This window comes from Peromyscus leucopus, chromosome 1, assembly GCF_004664715.2.
Source record: "Peromyscus leucopus breed LL Stock chromosome 1, UCI_PerLeu_2.1, whole genome shotgun sequence".
Taxonomy (NCBI): Eukaryota; Metazoa; Chordata; class Mammalia; order Rodentia; family Cricetidae; genus Peromyscus; species Peromyscus leucopus.
In genome coordinates, this window is record NC_051063.1 from 76473671 (window position 1) to 76501135 (window position 27465).

At 49.6% G+C, this 27465-nt stretch overlaps 1 protein-coding gene across 1 annotated transcript; it reads right to left on the reverse strand.

Moving 5' to 3' along the window:
• Positions 1-746: 746 nt before the first annotated feature.
• Positions 747-20100, reverse strand: LOC114704405 (integrin alpha-X-like). The gene is given in 25 exon segments (XM_028885648.2): positions 747-864; positions 3567-3650; positions 3725-3804; positions 3885-4001; positions 6529-6694; positions 6885-6958; positions 7498-7629; positions 8247-8401; positions 8534-8691; positions 8812-8942; positions 13005-13214; positions 13300-13440; positions 13603-13647; positions 13649-13746; positions 13833-13962; positions 14122-14195; positions 14393-14543; positions 15827-15980; positions 16219-16358; positions 16485-16615; positions 17962-18076; positions 18229-18299; positions 18588-18691; positions 19143-19248; positions 19835-20100. Coding segments are annotated over 25 exon segments (2898 nt in total). The 5' UTR covers positions 19869-20100; the 3' UTR covers positions 747-767.
• Between the last annotated feature and the right edge of the window lie 7365 nt (positions 20101-27465).

The window sequence follows — 27465 nt, forward strand, 5'->3', positions numbered from 1 at the left end:
TCTGGTGTACCCAGGGATGCTCCAGACCCATCAGGCACACACGGACCGGGGGTGAGGGGGACCTCTGAAATTGGCCACACACCTGGCTGACCCAGCCGAAGCTGAGGTTGCCCTTCAGGATGAAGTCAAGCTCGTCCTGGATGCCCAAGGAGGGGATGTCACAGCGGAAGTGCAGGCAGTCGGCAATGGAGCAGTCCTGGGGCCAGAGAGACAGAATCATACCACAGGAAAGTAAGTCTGAGGGGAGGAGACAGCCTCACGTGGGACTTGACAGAAGCAGCCACTTCTAGATACAGCTGCTTGTTCAGCAGGTGCCATTTGGCATTCAGAAAGTGAGCCCAGGTCCTCTGGTGGGTAACTTAACACGTTGCAACACCCGTCTTCCTCACCAGCACGGGACTCCTCTGCATGTGAGTCGGGAGGTCCGATGGCGTTGGCACTATTCTATTTTGATAGCACTGGGTGGGCCTCAGTTCCGGGTTCTAGAAGGCAAGCAGAGAACAGCGCTTTGGCTGCAGCATCGGGGCTTTGTAAGTGGCGCAGAGGATGGAAGTCAAGGAAGGACATCAGCTGAGGAGCCACAGCTGGTTCTGAATACCTGGGGGTGGGAGACCATCACGGCCCACACAGCTTCTCCCTTCAGCTCGACGGGCACCCAGAAGTTGATGGTGACCGGCATGTCCCTCTGTCCCAGATTATTCACCTGCGCAGAAGGCACTGAGGGTAGTCGGTGGCCAGCTCCTCCCTACTCACCAGTTCCCGCCCTCCTAAGTCCCCACGCTTGCCTGGTATCTGTGTTCGGCCACACTGCTCTTCTCCTTTCCTGAGGCCGAGAAGTTGAGATACTTGGTAGACTGGTCGTGGCTGGAGAGAGAAGAGTGTCATGAAGTCCCACCTGGCCTCCTGAGGAGGGCCTGACACGAGGGTCGGATGGGCCTTGGGGTAGCAGAGAATGGGGTACGTGGCAGGGTCAGAATAAGGGAAGGTTTAGGGAGTGGGACCAGCCTCAGGGTGGGTGTAAGGGAGCATTCAGGGGCCACTCAGAGGAGAGGGCTGGGGAAAGAACAGGTTGAGGTGTAGGGAAAAGACTTAAGAGCCACTGGCTCGCTGGAACTGCAGGGGCCACCACCCACCCCATCTCTTCACCTCAGCTTTCCTTGCAGTCTTTCGTGGACACATAGGCTACAGCAAATTTTGCTAACCATGTGCACTGCCTATCTTTAACTATTTCCACTCCTTCTTTTTCCTGTTTCCTTGCCTTTTATCACCATGAAGCTTTGAAAGGGCCAATGACAGACTCTTCCGTAGGTCTCAGTGTAACAAAACTTCATGAGACCTACTTGGTTCCAAGCCTGGAAGTGCAGTGGCCACAAGGTCTCTCACATATCGACTAATTCTACCTCTATCCCTTACCACGCTACTCCTCAGTTACCTAGCCTTTGCCTATATACTCCAAATTCTAGCCCACCACGCCTACTCTCAAGGCAAGCTAGCAAGGCACATCTTGAAAAATCTGCATGGTTACTTGAGACTGGTCTAACCGCAGAGCTACACTACTACAATGCATCACCATGTGCCTGCTCAAACAGTAAACGAGACCATCCCAAGCCAACCAGGACTCACATGGCTGACTGAAGGGATCATAACCAACTTTCCTTCGTTGTAATGTCATCTCCATGCCATTAGCATGCGAGATTAGCTGTTCCCATCATGCGTCTAAAGACAGCCCCATATAAGGATAGAAAAGATGAGTAAACCCCATTAGGGTTTTCTCTACTGCAGCTGGCCAATAAGACAAGCTCTCCGGATCCTGAGTGGCATCACTCTTCTTGAGAAGCTTGCACTTCCTCTCAAATGTGTACTTTTGCTCTGTAATAACTCCTCCTCCCAACTCCTTATTGTCTCCGGTCTGAATTCTTTCTCTGATGGTGATCTGGAAGCTCTTTGATACCTCCTACGTCTTTGCTCAATGGCAACCCTCTTAAGTTTCATTTCTCTGTTCAAAGGACTCCTCCCAAATGCTCCAGACTGCCCTGGGCACCTCTCTGAGTGGGACTGACCTGTAGGACCATCTAAGTCTACAGGTGCTATGCCCTATCTGTGGCTCCCTGCAAAATGCCATGAGAACCCCTGTGCATATATACTTAGAGCATGCTTCTCCTTACCTGGAGAACCCCAGACATGTGGGGCAATGAAAGTGTGAAATGCTATGCAAGAAGAGACCCTCAGACTAGGCAGGTCTCATAAGAGCAGGGATTTCAACACACAGGAGTTCAACAAATGTTTGCTCCTGTCAAATGAATTCATAGGAAGTAGCCACACTGTGCCCAACATGGAGCAAACACTAAGAAGGCCTCTGCTGAACATTCTCTGCTTCCTGGTCTCAGTATCTCCTCCCTCCCTTCTTGGTCCCCGCTAAGGCCCAGTCCTCAATCATCCTTCCCCGGTATCCATCCTCAGCAGGCATAGCTTTGGTCCGTATTTTCTACAAAAGGGGAGGAGAAGGCTCAAAAAGCCTATGGCAGTGGTCTCAACCCCCCAGTGCTGTGACCCTTTAATACAGTTCCTCACGTTGCGGTGACCCCAACCATAAAACTGTTTTGTTGCTGCTTCAGAACTGTAACCTTGCTACTGTTATGAATCATAATGTAAATATCCGATATTCAGGATAATCTGAGATGTGACCCACCCTATGGGATATGTCTGTTTCCTGTGAAAAAGAGGTCTTGCACAAATGCCAAAGGCCCCTTTGAGAATCACTCTGGTCAAGGCCAGTGCCATAGACCCACCAGTGTTCAGAGGAGCTCCCTCTTACTCCCTTTTTAGTACCCCACTGCTACAGTTTCACAGTGAAGCCTACCCTACCCACTCCCTACATTTAGGCTTAGTGCTCCGAGTGGCACAGTCAGGAGCGGTGGAGCCTTTGAAGAGTGGGGACATACTGGGAGGTTCCCAGGTCAGTGAGAGTGTGCCCCCAATGGAGACTACAACACCATAACTCCTTCCTCTGCATTCTCTGCTGCCTCCTTGCCATGAGATGAGAGCATCCACCATGATACATTCCATCACCACAGACCATCAGGCCAATAAGCCATGGACTAAACCCCTCAAACTGTGAGCCAGAACAAGCCTTTTCCGTTTCTAGGTTGCTTCAGATTCTTGCAGGGATGGAAAGCCAGTTGGGGAGATTGTGACTTACAGTAACCCTGTTCTCTAGTTAGGCTATAAGAATCTCAAAGACAAGGGTGTGTTTCATATATACTAGAGCACCCAAGAAAATCTTGTGGATTTTCAAAGACTTTTGAGACCTGTAACCTGCATTAAATATATGCTGTAATGATAAAGATTCAACAATTATTGTCATAACCAGCCCATAACAAGATTCAACAATTATTGTCATAACCAGCCCATAACAAACATCCACTGATGATGATGCACAGCTATCAGTATAATCTCCCACTGAAAGAAGGACAATAAAACCTGAAAGATCCCAGATGAGGGTGGTGACTCTTGCATACCCTCCTTCCAAGTAAAGAAGAACCATTCTGAGGTCCTAGGGAGCGTACCTGCTGATCACCGTGTACACAGCATACTTTACTGGGAGCTCCAGCTGGAAGGTGGTTTTTTTGGTCTCAGGTGTGTCATTCTCACTGGGGACAGAGGAGGAGTATGGGGTATGAGGATCAGAATGAGAAGGGCCCCCCGCTGGGCCTGGCCAGCTTACCTGCTCACTTTGGCTGTTAGAAGCAGCCGGTCCCCCAGCGCAGCTTTCGGGGAGACATCAAAAGTTACCAAGAAAGTCATCTGAGGAGGAGAAGGGAGGTGTCACAGAAGAGGGAGGCAGGATGGGGGCCGGGGATGGGGTAGGCTGTAGCCAGGCTGACCTGTGCACCTCCTCGGAAAATGATGTGGCTGATGCGGCAACTGGTCCTCCAGAGGCCCTGGCTCCTGCTTGGAGTGCTGTCACATGTGAGGTGCAGGGCACGCTGCCGCCGTTGGTTCTAGTTAAAAACAAGGCCAAGTGAGCACAGGAGGTGGGGGCTTATTCGTGTTCCAGAGACGCTGGGATTCAAGCACACAGTTCCCTGGAAAGCTTAGTGCTTGAGGTTCGATGTCTGGTCAAACTTCCAATGGTGTAGAAAGCTCTCGTCACAAGCCCTGACCCTTCACTTCTTGTTGGGTTTGGTTTTGTTTTTGTTTTGTTTTGTTGTTGTTTTGTAGCCCAAGCTGTCCTGGGATTCACTAGATATCCAAACCTAGCCTCAAACTCATGTTGATCCTCCTGCCTCAGGCTCAAAGCGTTAGGATTACAGGCATGAGAAAGCATGCCCAGCTTCTGGTTGCTGCTAAAGTCTTTTGACTGTGGATAGTTTCAAACACACTCCAAGTAGAGAGAGTGGACTATCAGCCTCTGTGTTTCCGCCACCCAGCAGAAGTTAGAAACACTTCCCCGTTCTTCCCTCCCGGCCCCCATAGATTATATTCCATTTTATCTTTTCTTAACAATTTAAAGCACTTCCTATGCATCATATTATTTTATCCCAATGTATTTCAGTGTCTACTCAAAACCAACAAGGTTATTTTTTAATATAACCACAAGACCTAACAAACCATACACAACAGAATTAACAAAAACTCCCCAATATAACAGTTGTGTTCTGTTTTCCTGGGTTGTCTCTTAACCATTTTGTTTTTGAACTGCTTGCTTGTTAAATAAATATCCAGCAAAGATCCACACACCACACTGGGCTGCTACTGTATCTAGGAACACTGTCTCTGCTCACACTCTGGAGGCTGCTTTTCCTGGTTCACTTTTCATAAGTAATTAAAATGTGCTCCCACGAAGGAATGCTAAATCTAGAGATACAACAGATGTGCAGAACAAATACATGAGCCCAGTTTAAACTCCCATTCCAATAAACCAGGTACAAAAAGATATTTGGGGGAGAATTAGGGGAATTTGACCATGCTCTAAACACCAAGACTCATTCATGTCATAGGGTGATATGATGACTCTGGGGTCACATAAGACATTGCTGCTGTTCAGAACTCCAGAGTAAAATGAAGAGGAAGCCATGACCCAATGTCTAATACTTGTGTGAAAATATTTCAGCAAATAAAGGCAAGGTCAGATGTGGTGATGTACACCTGTACTCCAAGCACAGTTAAGACAGGAGGATCAGGAGTTCAGAGCAAGCCTTGGCTACTTGAATTTGAGGCCAACTTGGGCTAAATGAGACATTGGCTCTGAGAGACAGAGAAACAGATGAAGCAAATGGATCAACATATCGATCGCTGTCCACGCTTGTTGATGGGGCCTTTAGGACATTTTGTTTAGTTCCAACTACTTTAGTAAAAGTTTAAAATTGTTTTAACAATAAAATTTTTGAAAAAATATGTTTCACCAGGAGGTGGTGGTGCACACCTTTAATGCCAGCATTCGAGAGGCAGGCAGATCTCTGTGAGTTCAAGGCCAGCCTGGTCTACAGAGTGAGTTCCAGGATCACCAGGGCTACTCAGAGAAACTCTGTCTCAAAAAACAAAACAAACAAGCAAACAAAATCTGTTTCTTTAAATCTCTTTATGGTCCAAGTTCTGTCTTCTAGAACAGAGATCGGCCTGCCACCTATGTGTGTAAACAAAGTTCTGTTATGCACACTTGTGTAGATGTGTGGCAGTGGCTGCTACCATTGTAAAAAGTAGAACCGAGAGGCTGGGACAGAAACAATATGGTCCATGCAGCTGAGGAGTTCCCGTCTAGCCTTCACAGAAAAACTTCTGGCAAGCCTCAAGCCAGAGTAGCCAATACATTCATTTTTTTTAAACAATATTTTTAAGTATTCTCCCAGTTCGGTTGTATGTGCCTATATTCCTAGCACTTTGGAGGCTGAGGCGGGAGGACTGTGAACTTAAAGACCAGTCTGAGCTACATGGTGAGTTTCAGGCCAGCAAGACTCTCTCAGGAAAAAAACAAATAGTACATGCACACAGACCAAAGACAGACAGGGGACAGCATGCCTGGGTTCCAAGCCCAGGTAGTAGCGTTAGGGAACCAGGCAGGACGGAAACCAATGACACCTTTCAGGTGTCATGTCTCTCCTTTTATCATGTGGGTTCTGGGTCATTAGGCTTGGTGGTAAGTACCCTTAGCTGCTGAGTCTTCTCACTGGCTCTGGAATTCCCTTCTGATATTTAGTATCTTCAAAATATGGTGCCGCCGGGCAGTGGTGGCGCACTCCTTTAATCCCAGCACTCGGGAGGCAGAGCCAGGTGAATCTCTGTGAGTTCGAGGCCAGCCTGGGCTACCAAGTGAGTTCCAGGAGAGGCACAAAGCTACACAGAAAAACCCTGTCTCGAAAAACCAAAAAAAAAAAAAAAAAAAAAAAAAATATGGTGCCAGAAGAACAAAACCCAGACAGTACAACCCCACCACCCAATCAAAACCAGCTAAGACCTCTTGACCCACCAGAGACTGCTAAGCAAGGGCCACCCAGCCTGAGCTTTGCACCCAGCACACAAGCCACTCACCTCTTCCGTCCCCCGGTAGAGTACTTGGCCTCCTGCGACTCGTCTGAAGGACAGGCCCACTGGGTAGAGCAAAGTGACTGTGGTTCCATAGGAGTCTTCCCCATCGTTAGACACTGTCACACCCACATCCAGCTCCAGGTCACTTCCCACCGCCAGGGTCTTCAAGCTGAGTGTCGGGAGGGAAGAGGAGCTGAGTCTGGGACTGAGGCTAGAAATGGTCCAGGGATGAAATGCAGGGTAGCAAGGTAAAAGGCAGACAGGAGAGGCCCAGGTTCCGAGCCCCAGGTGAGAGTGTGAGCCCCAGATGCTGGGAAGGAGGCTGGGCTCTGGGGAAGATGTAGGGGATGAAAGCTCACTCTGGGAAGCCAAAGATGATGCCAAGGTCATCCTGGCAGATGTGATCAGCTCCACAGTTCTTCTCAAAGGGAAGCTGAGGAAAGGGGGACATAGGAATTAGGTCTGCTTCTCAAGCCAGGCCCACATGCATCGGCCTCTTGCAAATAGCCAGAATGAAGGAAATGGCAGCCTCCCTACCGAGAGCCTCTCAGGGACTCTCCAGCTCCCTAACAGAGCCCAGGCTTCCAGGCTCCAGGAAAGTGACAGGTACCATTTTTACTTCCCCCAAGGAAGTTCACAGATTCGGGCTGCCAAACTCCAGGCCATCAGAGCACTACCAAGATGTGCCCCACCTCTCACTTCCCCCACAGCCTTGCAGGATCCCAGGTGTCCTCCCCAGGTGCCCAGGAATCAGGCACAGCATGGTTGCAGGCCCTGCTCACCAACCACAGAGCATGAAGCCTTGCTGTCCTCTGAGACCAATAAGAAGGGGCCCCCACTCTGCCTTGTGGGTCTGAACTCTCCTCAGAGACCCCTCCATGCTGATATCTGTCCCTGCTATCAACAGCTCTTCTAATAAATATTCTGCCCAAAAGGACAGCCTACCCCAATACCATAAATCAACTGACTCACAGAGGCCGTGAAGTACGTTTGCTCATCTACAGCCAGCATGGGTTGAAGGTTTCGGTAGGAAGGGATGGGCAAGCCAACAAGAGAGAAGTTGAGGCGCAAAGTGATGGGGGTCACTGAGTCCTCCACACAGGCCTAGAGAAGAGGCATTTGAGCGTGGTTTTAAAGGAAGTCCCTTGCGTAGTTACCGGCTGTACCCCATCTCTGTGTATGTAAGGGGGGTTAGAGCAATCCCATCCATGGCCAATAAGCTCCACCACCCCCCATACAGGTCTCCCACTTTCAGCGGCTCCTTATAAGACAGCTCTGTTCTCTTCTCTGGTTTCTCTCTCTCTCTCTGTAGAATTTATCCCTAACCTGACATTCACTGTCTAGAAATTTGTTGGTTTGGGGTCCCCCATCATCACTGGGGAACTCCCTACGGGCAATGACTGCTCTGTCCCCTGCTGTAGGCAGGTCTCCGGGGACGGCCTTAAGTATGTGCTCACTAAATGCCTGCATGGGTCAGTCTGAGGCCACACAGCTCTCCCGGGCAACCGTATTCTCTTCCCTAAAATCCATCTGGCTCTGGCAGCTGCAACTGGCCATAGTCTTTCATTCACTTACTTAGCTAACAGGTATTAACTATTGCCCGCAGGCCAGAGCCTGGGAGGACATTCAGAATATGCTATGTTCTTTCCCTGCTGAACCTGCTTCCAGTCCCTAAAAGGCCTCTACCCACAACCCCCACAACCCATCTGTCGTCATCTCACCGGGAGGAGCAACTTCACGGTTTCACAGTACTTGCTCAGACCAAGAGTTTTAACTCGGGTCAGAGCTTGGGTCTTTGTTTCCTTGAAGACGGCACGAGGACTCAGGCGGCCAGGGTCTAGGGTCAGGTCAAAGGTGACAGAGCTTTGGAGGTCACCTGTAAGGGAACGTGGAACACAAGGAAGATGGAGAGGGCCAGAAATTACTCATGTGGGTAAGGGGCACGTCATGAGACGGAAGTCCTAGGATGGAGGCTTCCAAAGGTCAGGGTCACAGGGAAGAAACTCACCCAGCTGGGTCTTGGGGCTTTCATAAACTTGAAGGCAGACAGTGGCATCTCCCAGTGTCTGGACAGAGGTCACCTGCTCCTGACACTCAAACACAGACCTGGCGATCTCTGCAGGTGAGAAGTGTATAGTCGATAACATTCGAAGGATCGGCCTGGTCCTGCAGGCAGAACGCTGAGCTGAGAAGAGGCTCCTGGCCACTGGGACCTCAACCTCCAGTTAGGAAGGAGGGTCCTAAGTCTAGGATGGCTGGGGAGGGTCTAAAGAAAGCTTCGCTCACCTGAGCAGCAGCACCCGTCCCTTAGATCCCACAGCCAGGTCCGCCAGTCCATCCTGGGTGAGGTCCTGACCCCCACTCAGTGACTGCCCAAAATGCTGGAGCCTGGGGAAGAGCTGGGATCCTGAAATCCTCTGTGCCGAAGAAAAGACGAGTCAGACTGCAGGAAGGGATGTGGTGGCTGAGCGGCAGTGTGTTTCCTAACTGCGTGGGACAGGTTGTGTTGAACCTTTCCAAGGAGTCTTGTGGAACTGCATTGTTGATGGCCTTACGCTCTCTGCTGACTAGTTTTTATGCCAAACTGACTACAAGCCAAAGTCATGTAGGAAGAAGGAAATTTAGAGAAAATGCCCCCCATATGATTGGCAAGTCTGTAGCGCATTTTCTTGGTTGGTGATAGATTGGGGGCCCGGCAGCACAATATGGGCGGTGCTACCTCTGGACTGGTGATCCTGAGTAGGCTGAGCAAGGCAGGGAGAGCAAGCCAGTTAGCAGCACCCCTCCATGGCCTCTGCATCAGCTCCTGCCCTGTTTCGGTTTCTACCTTGACCTCCCTCAGGGAGGGACTGTGATGCGGAGCTCCCAGCTGAAATAAACCCTTTCTCCCCCGCTCCAGTGGTTTTTGGTCATGTGTTTTATCACAGCAAGAGAACCCCTAACTAAGAAGCTGTCCAAGAGATTAAGTAGTATTAGACAAATCATCTAGTTCCTAGAAATATTGCAAAGGAGCATGACTTCTCCCTTGACTAGGCATGAGGACACAGGACGGTAATCCCAGCTCTCAGACGGCACACAGCAGACAGAGCTCGTGTAGGACCAGCCTGGGCTACGCAGTGAGACGCTGTATGGAAACAAGACTGGCCTTCTGAGCTCTCCCTGGCTTCCTAGCTTGCAATTTCTCCTTCTTACACACACCCCCACCGTCTGTTATGATGACAAAACACTCACACACAGGAAAAGTTCTTTTTAAAGCAACAGGAGAAAGAGCGAGGTAAGAATGTGAGAGGAAGGAAGGGCGAGCAGTGGAAAGAACTCATTAAAAAAGAGCCTAAAGGAGGCGTAGCAGTTGGGTGGCTGGAGTCCTCAGGGCTCGGAGACTGGAAAGCTGTCCTGGTGACCTCAGTTGCATTCATTCATTAGTCCCTGCTTCCCATTGATTCCTTCGCGAGCCAGGACCCAATCCTTCTGTGCCTCGGTCCCCTCATCTTTCACAGAGAGAGAACCTATGTTAGGATTTATGCTTACGGGTTATATTTATATTTTCACAGGTATTATGTCAATCCACTCATATGGTTATTAGAACAGTACATGTAGTGTGGTCAGCAGTCAACATTATTATGATGAATGATCAGGCTAAATCAGGTCTCAGAAGCTGGGGGGATGGCTCTGTGGTTAAGAGTGTTTGCTGTTCAAGCGTGAGAATCTGAGTTCAAATCCTCAGTACTCAGGAAAAAGCCCATCATAGTTGTGAGTGCCTGTGACCCCAGTTCTGGGGAGCAGAGACAGGGAGATTCTGGGAGTTAGTTGGCCAGCTAGCCTAGCTGAAACTTCAAGCTTCAGGTTCAATGAGAGACCCTGTCTCAAGGGAATAAGGTGAAGAATGATAAAGACATCTAACATCCTCCTCTGGCCTCTGCATACACATACAGGGCCCACACACATACCTGCACACACATGTGCATAAACCACCCACACACCACAAAAACTAAATAAAAAGGACTTCGGGACTCATCTAGTCCTCTGTCCCATTTCACAAACAAAACAGAAAGTTCAGAGGCTGTGTCAGAGTCACACAGATTTCAAAGTTTGACTCCAGCCTAAGACAGAATCTCTGGCTCTGAGCCTGTCGCCTATTTTTTTGCTTATTTTGAAAGGATGAAGAAGCACAGAGCTGGAGTGAGGAGGGTGGCTGCAGCTGGCCCAGATTCTCCCCTCATGGGCACCACCTCCTTGTGGCTTCCTTCTCTTTTATTTCCATCACTCTTAAGCTACCTAGTCCCTCTGAAGACACGTGACTTCATCTCTGACACTGTGGAGACCAAAGGTATTGGTGATAAGAATAAAATTGAAAGGCAAGAAATGCCAGTTACTAAGGGGACCTGGGAAGCCCGGGTGTGGTACCCAACACCAGGGGCCTCCCATTCCGGAAGGACGTCTCCGGTTTGGTACAGGAGCCTGTGGAGGACAATGTTAACCCTTTCCAGTCAAGTGTGTAACGGAATGAGAAGGGAGAGAAGTCTTGGGGGGGGGGGTCAGTGAACCCGGAAAGGGCTGTGGGTGGAACCCCAGGGACATTTGCAATCGGATGGAAACCTGCACGACATTTTGGCGAAGAGAGGCTACAAACTGGTGTGAACTGGATGGGCTTTCAGTTTGTCTCCCGAGCCACACGCCTTGTTTAGATCTCTGTCAGCAATTAGAACAAGAGCAGCTTCCAATAGCATGACATAGGAATGGGACAGGTAGCCATCCGAGTGCTCTGTAGGAGCAGGTGTGGCCAGTTCATTCCAGCGTGATCGCCATTCTGCAGATGAGCACAGACAGATGTCGGTCTCTTTTCCTGTCATGGTAACAAAATCCCTGACTAAACAACTAAACGGGGAGGGTTTATTTTGGTCCGTGGTTTCAGCTCATTCTGAGGGTAAGCGTGGAAGAGAAGCCGCTCACAAAATGACAGTCTGGAAGGAGGGGGGAGGAGGAGGGGCGAGGAGAAGGGGAGGAACAGGGACACAGAGGTTTTACTGATCTCTTAGTACTCGGAATTCAGTCTCAGCGTCACACAGGCACTGGCAGAACTCCAGGGCTCTTCCCTGTGCTCTTCTGGAGGACGGCACAAGTGCCTTTGAGAACAGTCACACACCACACAGTTCAGCTCACAGCTCCACAGCTTCCACATTTAAGTTTATCACCCCAAAAAGAGATTTGACACCTGTTAACAGCCACCCCAGGCCTGTCACTTCCCCTCACACCCAAACCTAGGCAACCAGTAATCTTGCTGTCTCTACAGATTTGCCTATTGGAGACGCTTCATATAAACGTAACCATACAACATATGACCTCCTTTCACTGGTTTCTTTCACTTATCATAGGATTTCAAAGTTCATCCACATAGCCCGTAACCAGCTCACAGTGCAGTAATGTGCCATTGCATGGATAAACGTCTAGTTTGCCTGCTAAAGGTAGATGGTCATATGGGTTGTTTCTACCTTTTGGCTATTAATTTTGAATAATGCTTCAAGCTGCATTCTATGCAGTCTTTTTTGTTCGGTTCTCTTGTGCTAGAGTTGTCTGATCATATGACAACTCTAAAATTAATCTTCTGAGAAATTAACACATTGTTTCAAAATAGCCATACCACTTTCCGACTCTCACTAGCAGGGCCTGGGAGTGCCTCGGGGTGCCTCATGTACCATGTCCTGACGATTAGCGGCCCTGTGATTCCAGCTGTGCTGATGAGCATGAGGTCACCCTTCCCCAGGGGTGATCTGTCGAAACCTCATCAATGGTGATGGCGAGCACTCAACTTTCCCTGCGTTTATTGCCCTTGTTCATCCTCTTTGGAGAACTGCCTGCTGAGATGTCTGCCTACTGGACTGCTTTGACATTTGCCAAGGAAAGCAGCCATCCCTTCTCAGGAAAGCCTGTTCCACCGTGTGGAGGGCTCCTATCCAGCTGGGCACCTGGAAGGGTCACTGGTTGCAGGATTGGAATAAAATCCAGCAGCGTTCACTGGACTGAAGGACTGAGAAGGCCGGCATAGTAAGGAAGCTAGACCTGAAGCCGGTGAGCAGGGGTGGGGGGTGGAGGTGCAGAGATGGAGGATGGGGTCGGGGGAGGGCAGTGGGAGAGCCACTGAGAGACTGAACGCTGAGTCAAAAGACCAGAACCTCCCCAGTTTACACTGAACCTCATACTTACCAAGTCACATCTATGAAAGAGGTTTCCTACCGCGCCATGTACCTAGCATGGGTGACTACCAGCTATGGTTCGGAAACTACTCAAGTACTGAGCCTCAAGACGAAGCAAAGAATGCAGTAGTTAGCCTTCCCATGTCTCCACTGCATGGGTTTTACATGCTGCAAAATGCTCAGTGCTTAGGCAAGAAATAAATGAGGTCATGGAAGAGCATCTTTGTGACAGAAAGAGAAACGAAGAGGAAGCTGTTGTAGTCTTGGGAGACAGTGATTTGGCCTCACCTGGCTGGGCGAGGGGTTGATGTCCAGTTTCGAGGCTCCATGAAATATGTACACAGCACCCCTGTTCTCTTCCTCTCCAGGTGCACCAATAGCCACATCTGTCACACTGTCCCCATTCACGTCCCCTAGCACTGTCAGGGCTGCCCCAAAGCGGCCCCAAGGATGGCCCTGCTCCCCATGGAGCGTGGCCTCACACTGCCACCTGATCCTCTGCAGAGCAAAGTCAGTGTCAGAACCAACCTGGGCGGCCCTCCACCCACACCCACACCACCAGCCGGGACCCTTCACCACTTACCCCGCTGGGCATTGGGCACACAGATACCTGCCCCCCTCGGGTCTGCTCATAGTAATGGGGGGCTCCGATCAAGACCAGGTCAGTGCTGCCATCTCTATCCATGTCCACAGAGCAGAGGGAGGCCCCAAAGTAGGAGCCGATCTGGTGGGCCGAGCCTGAAGTCATCTTACAGACGCCCCCTCTGGGCCAGGTCCTGCCCCCTCCCAGCACCACAGCCTCCCCTGTGGACCCCAAGATCCCTTCATCTCCTCTTTCTCCACCCTGCCCACTCTCAGACTCCACTCTGGCTTCTTCCATACCCACCTGTGTCCCACTGACTTCAGACTTGGGCCTCCATCGCCTGGATTTCCTGGGTAAAGATGACAACCTTCCCCGTGTGCTGGTGGCGAGGGGCCCCCAGGACCAGGCTGTGGACCCCCTTCCAAAAGGCCAGTGCGGTGGAGTAACCTGAGGGGCCCAGACCTCAGCGCCAAGGTTTTTCCTGTCTTCAGGCAGCTCACCCCGCCCCTTCTCCTCCCACAGCCTCTTCTTACCCAGGTAAGCGTCCCTCATGTCCACATTCTCCTGAGACATGTTGATGAAGGTGGGTCTCATATTTGGGGGGTATAAGAAGGCACCTCCAGACCACCCGAAGCTTCCCACAGCTCCCAGAACTGGCCCACCCTAGGAGGAAAGGATCCCAGGGCTCAGCAGGCTGGAGGAAGATGCCAGCCTAATCCAAAGGAGGACTTCCCCTGGCTCCGTATACCCATCTAGCATGTGCCTGCCCGATGCCCTCCTTTCCATCACCCTACATCACCAGCCCGAAGGAGCTCAACTTACAGGTGTAAATACAGCACTGAAGCCCTCCTGGGACATCTCCAGTTCAAAAGAACTGCTGCTTGCTGTCTCCGTACCTGCGGAAGGCACAAGGCTTGGCTTTCAGGAAGAAAGACAACGTTTCCCAGGGTCAAGGAGGCTTCTTAGGAGAATCTAAGACCAGAGACTAACCCCTCTAGCAAGGGTTAGTGCCTAGTTCATGAGGGTCTGGGTTCAGAAGGGAAAATCCCTATGGCTGAGGATTCCTGAACAAGTAGCTTCATTGCTGACTCACCCTCAATGGCAAAGATCTTCTCCTTCAGCTGCTTCTGAATGTCCTTCAAAGCGTCAAAGTTCTCCACGCTGAAGATGTGTTCTCGGGAAGGCTTCGACGCAATGTTCTCTAACTCTTGCTGGGATTGTACCGTGTGAAAGGCCCGTCCTACCTGTCCCCAGCAAAGACGGACCCAGAGAGAATCAAAAGTCTCGTAGGCCTACAGGCAATGCTACTGCTTGAGTCTGAAAACTCCCCTGTGGGTTCATGTTTTGAACAGTTTGCGGGGTGAGGCTTGGCTGGCAGAAGTCGATCCCTGGGGGTGAGCTTTGGAGTGGTATCCTACAACCACCCCACTTCCTCTTGCCTCCTTTCTGGTCCTCCACAACGTGAAGAGCTGTGGCCTCATACTCCCACCACCATGAATCCCACCCTTCCTTCTCCTCCATCATGGGTTGAGCCCCTCTGAAACTGTCAATCAAAATAAATCATTCCATTGCAGAAGAGGAGGTAGAAAGGGTGTAAGGGCCGGCGGATGAAGGGGGTTCTGGGAAGTACTGTCTTCTGGAAGGGCGTGGCTGGCTGTTGCCTTTGTGAACTTGTACCAGCTGTGGTTGCTTTCACAGGACACTCATAAGATCAAGCCAGCCAAAAGTCCCACGTAGATGGGAAAGATGACATTCATGCCCCATCCCACAGAGCCAGTGGTATTTCATAGCTGGCAGGGAGGCGTCGTCCATCTTTGGGAGTATGGTTACTAGTTGGGTTTCCAGTGCTCTGGCAGATGACCCCACAGCCATGCACATATGGACAGCAATAGTCGGACATAGTGGGTTATTTTTAAAAACACACAAAGTTAGGAAAGGGAGGAATTGGTGACAGGGTTGTCAAGGGAGGAGGAATAGGAAACGGAGAGTGTGTGTGACCACATGTTATTGCATACATGTGTGAACTCTCAAGGAATGAAAAATAAAACCTATTTCTCCCTTAAGTGTTTCTGCTGGATGCTTTACCACATGGACACGGAGGCAAGTGGTTAAGACACTTATGTGCTGCCATCCGCCAAAAACACTCCAGTCAGCCTTGGATCCTTTTGAAATGAGGCTCACATGGCATTAGAGAGTGGAAGCAATGAGGTCATAGGTCCCCATGCTGCAAGAGTCTTCCCCGACTCCACACACCTACAGCAAGAGATGAGAAAACTGGTTTCCGCCGGGCGGTGGTGGCGCACGCCTTTAATCCCAGCACTCGGGAGGCAGAGCCAGGCGGATCTCTCTGAGTTCAAGGCCAGCCTGATCTACAGAACAAGATCCAGGACAGGCACCAAAACTGCACAGAGAAACCCTGACTCAAAAAAAAACAAAAAAGAAGCAAACTGGTTTCTATTCTTTAGAGGAAGTTGCTTCAAGAGGAAGCAACCGGAGGAAGTGGTGGGTGACCACCTTTGTGTCCTACCCCAATTGCATAACGAATGATGCCCGCAGCATCTGCCAGGGGGATGACGTCACCATAATCCCGCTTGTCTCCTTCCTTCTTTCCATCAGTAATGACAACGAGGATCCTGGTGGCATCTTTCCGGGCCCCATTTCGGGCAGTGAACAGCTGCGTTCTATCAAGAAAGAGATTCCAGAGGTCTCTGAATAAAATTACATTGACTTCTGGGGGCTTTGTGAAAACCAGGGCTTTTCCTGTGAGAGCCCTGTTTCCACTCAGAAACCCCCAAGTGGCAAGAAGATCAACAGGATCTTCATTTCAGGATCTTCCTCCTTCTTTCTCGGAAAGGCAAATGAGGCCCAAAGAGAACCCTGGACGCTCCGGGAAAGGCTGCGTGGGAAGTCTGGACTCACGTGACATGCTCAATAGCCGAGGCCGTGTGTGTGAACCCTCTCAGCTGCCGTACGCGGATCAACAGGTCTAAAGGTCTCGAAGTGGAGTGTTTGAAAGTAAAATGTGTCTCAAATCGATCGGAGAATTGCATCAGGGAGAACTAAGAAAGAAAAAGCACACGCGGCTGAGGGCTCAGACGGCTCCCCCGGGACTGCTCAAACCTGCCCTGCGAGCCCTCGCAGCAAGCCCTGCCGGCCCAGGCCTAGGCCCCCAGGGACACACACACCTGTGTGCTGGATCCTTGGAATTGGCTCATCACAGCTTCCACAAAATTCAGCATTGTTTTAAAGTTGTCGGAAGAGATGCTACCCGAACCATCAATCAAGAACACGATGTCCTGGTCCTGCTTTGGACACTCTAAGAAAAGATGTAGCTCTGGTCCTCCAAGAGACACAAGATCTCCTGGCTGTAAGAACTCATTCTCCTCACACACTCCACCGCCCTCAGTCTGACGGTCACAGCCCAGCCCTACTTGGGGGTCGTCTCTGTGTCAGGGAACAAAACTTCCTTGGGCCTCTGACTCTGACCAGGCCTTCGAGTCTCATAATGAGGTTACAGCTGTGAATGATCTACCTCAAGCCTGCTCAGTAGATTAAAAAAAATGCAAGTATCTCCTGACCCAATAGCAAGAAACCGAGAACTTTCTCCCTCCACATAGGTCATTCAGTGCCTCTCCTGAGGCCTGACACACAGCCTCCAGCAAGGAAAGGATCATAGTCTGTGGCAGTCCTCATCCTCATTGGTTAGTGGTTACTTTGTTAGGCATTTTCAATGTCATCCCTGGCAAGAGCCACACACTACCCCAGTTTGTGGGTTCGCCTCCTGGGGAATATCAGAACTGTTATTCAGAAGAAGCTTTTCCAGCTCCGGAGAGTAGAGCCGACCTTCTGGAGCAGCAGCAGTGTGGTGGTCTTACCTGTGGAGTTCTTTGTCTCCGCACAGAGTAGTGGTGGATGCACCCAAGAAGATGAGGGGCCACCAACCAAAGACGTGGCCTCTGTAAACGTTCCTACCATCCCCCCCCCCAGCCTACCCTTTCTGTGTTCTCTCAAAAGACTGAAACTAGCGTTCTGACAGTTCCTGTGGGTGGAATCTAAATACAGGGGATTTCTGTAAGGAGTGCCCGTCCATTTCCCCATGGGCCTCAGAGTGACTGTGAAACCAGGAGACAGACTCAGTCGGCCAGGGATCGGGTTAGAGAAGCTCACTCCTCCACCTCATCTTCCGCCTCCATTGGCATCAGAGAAGTTAACACAGAGAGACAGAGAGACAGAGGCAGAGGCAGAGACAGAGAGACAGAGAGAACATGTACACATATATGACTCAGACTGGCCCTTCATCAGCCATTCCCAGACTGTTCACCAACCAGTCACTGGAAAATGAATCCCCTTCACTTTGGTTCTAAAAGCTTATGTGGTTGGCACCCATGTCAGAGTAGGCACTGTGCCAAATGCTGGCCGTGGGTCATCTCCTGTTGCTTTCCAAGTTCCATCCATTACTAGTAAGCTCCGAGACAATAGCCGAATAGGTGCCAGAGCCAGAAGTTCCTCCCCAGCTGTGCCTAGAGCTGCTGCACCAGCCCACAGTGTGTTCGTCCAGATCTTCTCTTCCTTGTTCACTTTGGGAAAAGAATCTGACCCACTGAATCCCCAGATGGAGGTGTGTGGGCGCCCCCAAAGAAGCTGGGGGCCCTCACTACTTACCCTGCTGGGCAGTCAGGATCCTTTGGTTCTGCAGCATTGATGAGGCCAGTAGAAAGCAGAGTCCCGTCAAGTATATATTCTCTCTGCATGTGTGGTGCACAGTAGGACCACAGGCCTTGGGGCAGAGGGGGCTGATGAATGGGGTTGATTCTGGTCTGGTCTATTCTCCAACCCCAGCACCTCTAGCCTCGGCAACACCCCCAGCCCGGCAGCCTCAGGTCCCTATTTGTGCCCCCCAGACCCTCCTGTGAGACCGAGGACTCTCACCAACAGCCTGGGAGGGTTGGCGGTGGCAGTGAGGGACAGGCCCAGGGACATGTTCACAGCTGCTGGAGGCACTGAGGAAGACAGACATGTGCATAGTCAGCCTTGAGGACAGAAGACATCAGACAGGAGATGAGTGGGCCTCACCTCCACCCGGGAGACAGAGAGGCCTCACAGGTGAGGCAGAGAGCCACATCACAAGGGAGCTGAGGCGGCATGGGGGCATGATGGGTAGGCCCGGGAGCTTGTCTGAGGCTGGGTTTATGGACAGAGCTGCAGCTGCCAAGTGCGACTCGTGGGCTCTACTCAAGCCCCACAGCACAGGATCTCAGCACCAGGCCCGAGGTGGGGTCATGACTCACCCTGGAGACGGACAGGATCACACGTGCCCGTGTGATAGCCACATTGGTAGAGGCCACCCATTTGGTTAGTGGCCCTGACCTCCTTTGGAGCTCCAACCACCACCCTGCGGGGAGACACAGAGCCCTGCAGTTAGGGGCATCAACACTGGAGCCACTGCAGAGAGCTGACTTCACCCCTCTGGACAAATGGAGGTTCGGAACAGTGTGAGTTCTGGGCAGGTAGATTTGTTTTTATCTTCTTTGTTCTGTGCTGGTGGGAGCCCTCCACTTCTGGCATCTAGATATTTAGTAAATACCTGTTAGACGGATAATTCCTTATAAGTGTACTATGAGGTCTCAGTGAACACCCCCTGTGGCATGCAGGTCACACTGCCTGGCACTTAGTAAACACGCGGGAAATGTTAGCTGAAGTTATTCAAAGGGCCTGTCTCCAGGAAAACACTCTTAACATGAAGAAAATTGCCACATCCCACAAAGGAAAAGCGTGCCGGCGATGCCACTGGTGTGTGGGGTCGGGGAGGGGCGGGACCCTGAGCAGCTACCACCGGGTCTCACCAGGAGCCGTCATACTGGACCACACTGTGTCCGAACCCAGCACCATCCACATGGAAATGTGTCGGCTTGTCTGTGTCCAGGTTGAAGCCCAGAGACGAAACAAATGCTGGGGAAATGTGAGACGCTTTAGAGAGGGTCTCCTGCCCCTTCGCCACCATCCTGCCCACCCCGCCCTTCTCGGCTACATCCCCCAGGCTCCTGACTCTCTCGTCTCTCTGCCACACTCAATACCCCAGAGCCTTGGCCCTGAACTCCCGACTCCTCTCTCTTCTGTTCTTCGCTCAGCTCACTTTCCACTGGTAAAGTCTCAGTTCTCTTTTTCCACAGAGGGGCCCTCTAATTTAAAGACTCCTTTTCCCACCTGGGGCATCAATGAGGGGGAATGCAGGAAAACCTGGGGGCCACAGGGGTCTTACGGGTACCCAGTGAAATGTACTCGCTCTGCCTCCTTCAGACAGCTGTGGGTTGCCCACTAACCTCATTCTCAGGAACGCTTGGGTTCTCTCTCAAACTGGCTCTTCAATATTCTCCCATTCCCCAAACTCCAGAACCCAAGCCCTATGTCTCTGCCTCCCCGTAACATCAAGTCTCTCGCCCTACCAGACCCTGATCGCTCGACCACATCCTTTAGCTCAGGGGCCTGGCTCCCTAAGACCAAGTACCCGGTCCCTCTCCTTCAGGCCCAGGCTCACCCATCAGCAGAAGAAGGGCTGTCCAAGTGCTCATGACTGGAACAGAAGCAGGCCTCTGAGAGACTGGCAACTGAGAAACTGCTACCAGCCAGGGAGGAAGAGAAGAAAGGTGGTCAGGAGGCTAGAGGCCAGGAGGGAAGTCGTCAGTATGACTCAGAAGGGAAGAGTAGTGACCTGAGATGAAATGAGGAGAGGGGACCGAGGCAGCCACACACGTCCACAGAAGAGTTGCTCTAGTGAGATAGGACTTCCCAATTTTTGCCTGGATAGATGCAAATCCCCTGCCTACCTCACCCCTCGCAGCCCCCTTTTGTAGGCACAGAGCTTCCCTCTTGACCTCAAGTGTGAGTCAACCTCAGGAGGCGGGAGGAACAGATGCCAGTCCTACAGAACCCTAGTGGGAGCCCTGCACTTCTGGCCTGGAAGACCGGGCTAAAAGTTAAAGGTGTGGCCCATGTGAGGAGCACAGACTGGCGTTCATTCATTCATTCCAGTGAATTCGTCATTTTTTCAACAAGCGTAATCAAGGGGGATCACCTGAGCCCTTTGCTAGGTAGAGGAGAAAACAAGGGATCAGTGGAGAAGCAGATGTGCTAATCGTAAAGGGCTCACTGTGCAGAGACCACTGGAAGTCTTACTCAGGCTGAGAGAACCCGGAAGCCTTCCTGGAGGAGGCAGCACTTGAGTTGAGTCTTACAGGCAGCCGAGGATAAGAGAATACTGAAAAATGCATTTCGGAAGTGACAGCCAGGTGTGTCCATTAAGACTGGCATCAAGTAGGCCCTGTTTTGGATGACAAGCCTGGCCCACAGCCGGTCCCTAGGCTCTTTCTCACATCAAAGAACACACCTCGATCGGGTGGTCGAAGGAAGGGAGGCAGCATTACATCACGGCAACCGTTAGGTTCTGGTGCCCATTTCTCTACCAGGAAAAGCTTCATTGTGCCAGGCCAGCAGGATGGCCTGAGTAGTGAGTGGCAGCTGGCAGAAAAACCAAAAACCTGAGGTGCTAAGTTAACTGTGGCATTTACAACCACATCTGTGACCACGCCTTTACAGTATAAATCTCCCTGTTTTGACCTGCTTTAGAGATAATACTGATGGTGTCTCTGTTTTGTCTAAAATGGTTAAGTTTCTGTAAAACATGTTTAATTTCTCAGAATGTAACTTGGGGCTGGGACCTTGAAGAGATATTCAGGTGACATCATTTGTGAAATGTTATAACTCGAGACCTATAATTTCTATGCAGGGTCAGTTTCTTTTTGGGCACTAGCCAAGACTGGACACAAGCTATTCTTTTTTTATAGTTTTGGTTTTGGTTTTTGGTTTATTGTTTTTTTGTTTGTTTGTTTTTGTTTGGCTTTTGTTTTTTGTTGTTGTTTTTCTTTTCTTCTTTTCTTTTTTGTTTTTGTTTTTGTTTTTTTGTTTTTTTCTTGGTTTTTTGAGACAGAGTTTCTCTCTGTAACAGCTCTGGCTGTCCTGGAACTAGCCTTATAGACCAGGCTGGCCTCGAACTCACAGAGATCCGCCTGCCTCTGCCTCCCAAGTGCTAGGATTAAAGGCGTGCATCACCACCGCCCAGCAAGCTATTCTTATTAGAGGGTTTTTCCTTATTTTTTCCTGAGTCTGTGATGTGAATTTTCACTGGGTGCTTGTTTCTCTGGTACTCTATGAAGAGTTAACACAGCAGTGTGGGAAGTGAGATTGGCAAGAGACGAGGCGTAGGCTGTGGGGAAGGAGGGAGAGCGAGCCGGTCACAGGCCCTGGAAGGTCTTGTAAGACTCTTGATTTCTATCCTGCAGACAGAAAGAAGTGGTGAAGGAAAACATAAGGAACGAGATGTTCACACTCACCTCCTGTGCCCCTTCCCTACTCTTTGGAGTGGTCATGTATATCCTGTGCCATTATATGTTGGAAGTGTGTCATCTGTTTTTTACTTTGATTTTATAGGGGATCACAGTTAAGAGATTGCACGAATCTCAGAAGGGACTTTGAACTTTGGACTTTTAAACATTGCTGAGACTGTGAAAGACTATGGGGACTTTTGAAGTTGGACTAAATGCATTTTGTGTTATGATATTGTTACAAGCTTATGGGGGCCAGGAGTGGACTGTGGTGGATTGAATTTGTGATTGTCCCCCTATAATCTCATAAGGAGTGGCACTATTAGGAGGTGTAGCTTTATTGGGGTGGGTGTGGCCTTGTTGGAAGAATTGTGTCACTATGAGGGTGGGCTTTGAGGTCCCTATGCTCAGGATACCACCCAGTGTCTCAGTTGACTTCCTGTTTCCTGCAAGATGTAGGACTCCCAGCTCCTCCAGCACCACGTCTGTCTGCACACTGCCATGCTCCCCATCATGATGATACGGACTGAACTTCTGAAACTCTAAGTGAACTACCCCCATTAAATGTTTTCATTTATAAGAGTAGCCGTGGTCACAAGCAGGGAGCCTGCATGGGATTGACCTCGGCCCTCTGCATATATGAGACAGTTGTGTAGCTTGGTCTATTTGTGGGACTCCTGGTGATTGGAGCATGCTGTCCCTGGTGCTTTGACTGGCTCTTGGGAACCCATTCCTCAGGCTGGATTGCCTTGACCAGACTGAATACAGGGGGAGGTGCTTGGTCTTATGGCAGTTGATAGGCCATGCTTTGATGATACACACGGGAGGCCTGTCCCTTTCTGAGGAAATACAGAGGAGGGATGGGTGGAGGGGTGCAGAGGGGAGGAGGGGGAAGGGAGGGAGAGGGAGGGAGAGGAAGCTGTAGTCAGGATGTAAAATAAATAAATAAATTTAATTAATTAATTTTAAAAAAGAGTTGGGGTGATCATGGTGTCTTTTCACAGCAAAAACCCTAAGACACCCACATAGCAGCAGACTGTAAAGAGCTGGGATGCCATCTCACTGTCTTTATTCATCTCCGGGAGCCAAAAATCATCCATCTGAGGAGACAGGAGAGGAGAGGAGGGAATTGGGGAAGAAAAGAGAGCGATCAAGAGGGGAGACTCCAGGGGCCTATAAAAGACCAGCCCAGAGTCCACCGCATGCCTGCCAGCTCTGGGGATCCAACCCTTCCCAAAAGAAAGCTTTTCACCTTTTCTGAGTCTCTTCTTTTTTGTCCCTAGGTGTTCCACACACAGACAACACAGACACCTGGGCCAGCCAGCCCATGGCACAAGACTTAGAACCTCTGTACCAGGACTTGAAGAGACCATCATTCCATAAAACTGAAGCAGAAATTGGGAACTACCATTGATCGTCCAGCAGCCTGACTCTTCTGCCTAGTTGAGGTCCCTTCTACCACCACCACCATACTCAGCATGATCAGACCCCCCAGCCAACCCCCTTTCTACATTGGAAGGAAGCGTAGGGGACCAGGTCCAAGAGACAAGACAACTCTAACTCAAACAGATCAACAGAGACTTCCTTCCCACGACATACCCAATAGAGGTGTTATACCATCACGCCGAAGCCAAGAGGTGGGACCCAGACATCCTGGAGAGGAATTTAAAATCTTGAGGACTAGTCAGAGCCCAGGGTGGATGGACAAACTCCTTTACTCGTGTCTGTGTGCAGTGGGACGAAGGAATTCTTCAGACAGTTGGGAGCTGAGATCCATGGCTTTCAGGAGTCAGTCACTGGCGGCTTCAGAAGAGAGAGGTCACAAACGTTTACACTGGTGGCCTAACAAATGGGACCCTGTGACCTCCCTTCCCTGAATTTGTCTCACTTTGCCTAGCCGAATAAAACAAAAGGGGCCCACCTTGTTTTCTGAGACAGGGTCTCTATAAAAACCGGAGCTCACCCATTCAGCTAGACTGGCTAGCCAGCAAGTTCCAGGGAGATTCTTGTCTTTGTCACCCTCCGGCTCCCTGGGAGGAAGTATCCTTCAGTATATCTCTCTCCCACCTTCAGAGTCCCATTTCCAAAAATCCACTCAATTCAATTAGTACAGCCCACATTCGCATCCACGGGATCGTGGGCAACCTACCAACAGTCACAGCCCCCAAATAAAAATGACTCCGCCTCCCTCGGCAGCCATCTACTACCAATAACTTCTCAACTAGGGATGGGCCCTCACAAGTCCTAAGACATGTTCATGTTCCAGAAGACAGCATTTTGCACGCTCTCCCCTGCCCTCCACCTCCTGCGTTCTTTCTGTTCCCTCTTTTGCCGTGTTTCTTGAGCCTCTCAGTGGGAGGAGGGTGATGCAAGTGACCTTTGTAGGCTGAGCACACAACCGCCATTTATTCTTAGTGCTATGACCAGTTACGAATTTCTTCACTACCTACTACCCACGGGTGGTGGGCGGGGGCGGGGGGGCGGAGCAAGCTTCTGTAACCAGGATTGAAAATAACACAAACCTAGGCCAAGGGTGGGGTCCCATGAGCCTCTTCCCCTTCCTTGACCAACGAACAGCAGCGAGGGCCAGTCGTGTAGATAGGACCCCGTGCATGGAACTGCGATTGCTCAGTTAACAATTGCAGTGGTTTCTCTAGCCCAGAGAAAGGCGTTCTGCAGCCTCTCTCCAGCTCTTGCGTGCTTCCCGCCCTCTTTTCTGCACGGTGACCTGATCTTCCCAGGGGTGATCTAAGTGATCTTCTTAGGGCTGTGCCTATGTCAGCTGCTTATGTTCTGCATCTTGGGCACCCATGAGTCTCTGCATTCACCACTGCAAGTCGGTTTTCTTTCATGTGTGTGGTGGTTTAAAAGAAAATGGGCTCCCAAAGAGAGTGGCACTATTAGGAGGTGTGGCTTTGTTGGAATAGGTGTGGCCTTGTTGAAGAAAGTATGTCACTGTGGGGGTGGGCTCTGAGGTCTCTTTTGCTCAAGCTGTGCTCAGTGTGGTAAACAGTTCACTTCCTGTTGCCTGCAGATCAAAATGTAGAACCTTCAGCTCCTGCTCCAGTACCATGTCTGCCTGCATGCCACCATGACCCACCATGATGATAATGGACTCTGAAACTGTAAGCCAGCCCCAATTAAATGTTTTCTTTTTCTTTTTTTCTTTCTTTTTTTTTTTTTTTTTTTTTTCGAGACAGGGTTTCTCTGTGCAGCTTTAGAGCCTGTCCTGGAACTCACTCTAGACCAGGCTAGCCTTGAACTCACAGAGATCCACCTGCCTCTGCCTCCCAAGTGCTGGGATTAAAGGCGTGCGCCACCACCACCCGGCAAATGTTGTCCTTTATAAGAGTTGTTGTGGTCACGGTGTCTCTTCGCAGCGATAGAAACCCTAACTGAGACAGTGTATAATGCGGCTGGGGAGACGGAACAAGGCAAAGTGCTTGTTGTACAAGCCGAGGGACCAGAGTTCAGGTCTCCAGCATCCACAATGCGCTGGACGGGCCTCATGGCCCACCTGTATCCCGGTGCTCAGGAGACCAGCGCTCCATCACTAGGATAGCTGAACCAGCAACTCTGAGTTCAAATGAGAGACCCTACCTCAATAGATAAGGTGAAAGGGCTGGAGACATGGCTCAGAGGTTAAGAGCCCTGGCTGCTCTTCCAGGGGTCCTGAGTTCAATTCCCAGCAACCACACGGTGGCTCACAACTATCCATAATGAGATCTGGGGCCCTCTCCTGGCCTGCAGGCATACGTGCAGGCAGAACATTGTATATATAATAAATAAATAAATCTTTAAAAAAGAAAAAAAAAGATAAGGTGGAAAGCAATCAAGAAAGACCACGGCATCAACATCTAGACTCTATATGCACATGAAAAATATTTTTAATTCAAAATAAATAAATATTGTATAAATGAAGTGAGCACAGATTTTTGTTATTGTTCTTTTTTGTTTTGTTTTTTCTTATTACAAAAAAAAAATGACATATAACAGCTAGATATGGTGGCACATGCCTTTAATCCTAGCACTTGGGAGCCACAGGCAAGTGGATCTATATGCTTTCAAGACCAGACTGTTCTGCATAATGAGGTCCAGGACAACCAGGGCTACATAGAGAGACCCTGTCCCCACCCCCAAAAAAAGACAAATACAGAAATTACAATTACATGAAAACAGTTATTAGGAAAGAATATGAAAATTAAATTAGATCAAGGTGTACTCAGGCAAAAAATAAATAAACCAAATTAAAATTTTACATCTCTAATCCTTCCAGATGTGAGAAAGGTTTAATTAAAAAAGAGCAAAGCTTGGTCTGCAGAATTAGGTCATTAGATCATGTTCTTGATCAGCATAGGGTCACTTTTATGGTGAAAATTTTAAATGTAGTACAGGATCTCTTTGCCTTCTAAGTTTTGTGCTAAAACAAGCCAAAGTAATTGTTTCCTTTTATATTCAGAATTTTATTTACTGGAAAATAAAGAAAGAGAGTGTAAAGCTAGAGACAGATGAGAGGAAAGAGTTGGGAAAAGCTCCACTTTCCAATATTTATTTTTAGCTCGGACATAATCTCTAAGTGTTTAGTGTTAATTTCCTATTTTTAATACCTTCTTTTAATGTAGATGTAATGTCTAAAACTCTTATTAATTAATCAATAAGTTGCAAATTTCCTTATTTTTTTAAATGATTTAAATTTTCTTTTTATTGAAAAATTTCTTTTTTTTTTTTTTTCTTTTGCATTTTAGTCACTCTTTATTCCTGGAACACACTAGTGCAATTACAATTTATAAGTGAAAAAAGAACACAGAAACTCCAAACTCCTTCAAATTGACACAGTAAGGTGGGTACCATGCCGAGGCCTAGGATCCATCATTAACTGAACATGGTGCTTTTCTGCTATGGCTGCTCTGTCTGTGAAGAGGAATTTTTGCTTAAGTTTTTGCTTATTTCTCCCCTTTGACTTAGTAAACTGGTTAATATTCTTTTTTTCTTTTCTTTATTTTATAATTTAATTTAATTTTACATATCAGCCACGGATTCCCTTGTTCTCCCCCTCCCGCGCCCCCTCCCCCCTTCCTCCCCCACCTTTCTCCCAGCCTACCCCCTATTCCCATCTCCTCCAGGGCAAAGACTCCCCTGAGGATTGAGTTCAACCTGGTAGATTCAGTCCAGGCAGGTCCAGTCCCCTCCTCCCAGGCTGAGCATATATTTTTAGATTATGCTTTTCCCCTCCCCCAACTCCTCCCAGATTTTCCCCACCTCCCCACCCACCCAACTGCAAGCCTTTTCTTTCTGTCTTTAAAAACAAACCAAACAATACAAACAACAACAAAAATCTAAAACACACACACACACACACACACACATACACACAAAGCCACAATGGAAATTAAAACATACAAACAAAAGACCAATAAGACTCCCCCCAAAAGAGCCCAGCAAAGCAACTTGAGACAAAACATCTACAACAACATCGTTGAGTTCATTTTGTGTTGGCCCCCCTGGGCATGGGCTTACCCTGAAGGGTGGTTAATATTTTTTTGCATGCAGGTATCAGCTGCAGATAGCTTCTGGGTTAAGGGTGGGAATTCCTGTCCACTTCCCTCTCTTTTGGCACGGGGGACCCATTTGACTTGAACTCTGAGTGCTGCCACAGTCTCTGAGTTCATGTGCACATCAGTCCCTTTGTGTCTGGAGGACACAGTTTCCTTGGAGACATCTATCACCTCAGGCTCTTACAATCTTTCCATCTCTTCTGCATAGATTCCTCAGTCCTGAGGGGACTGTT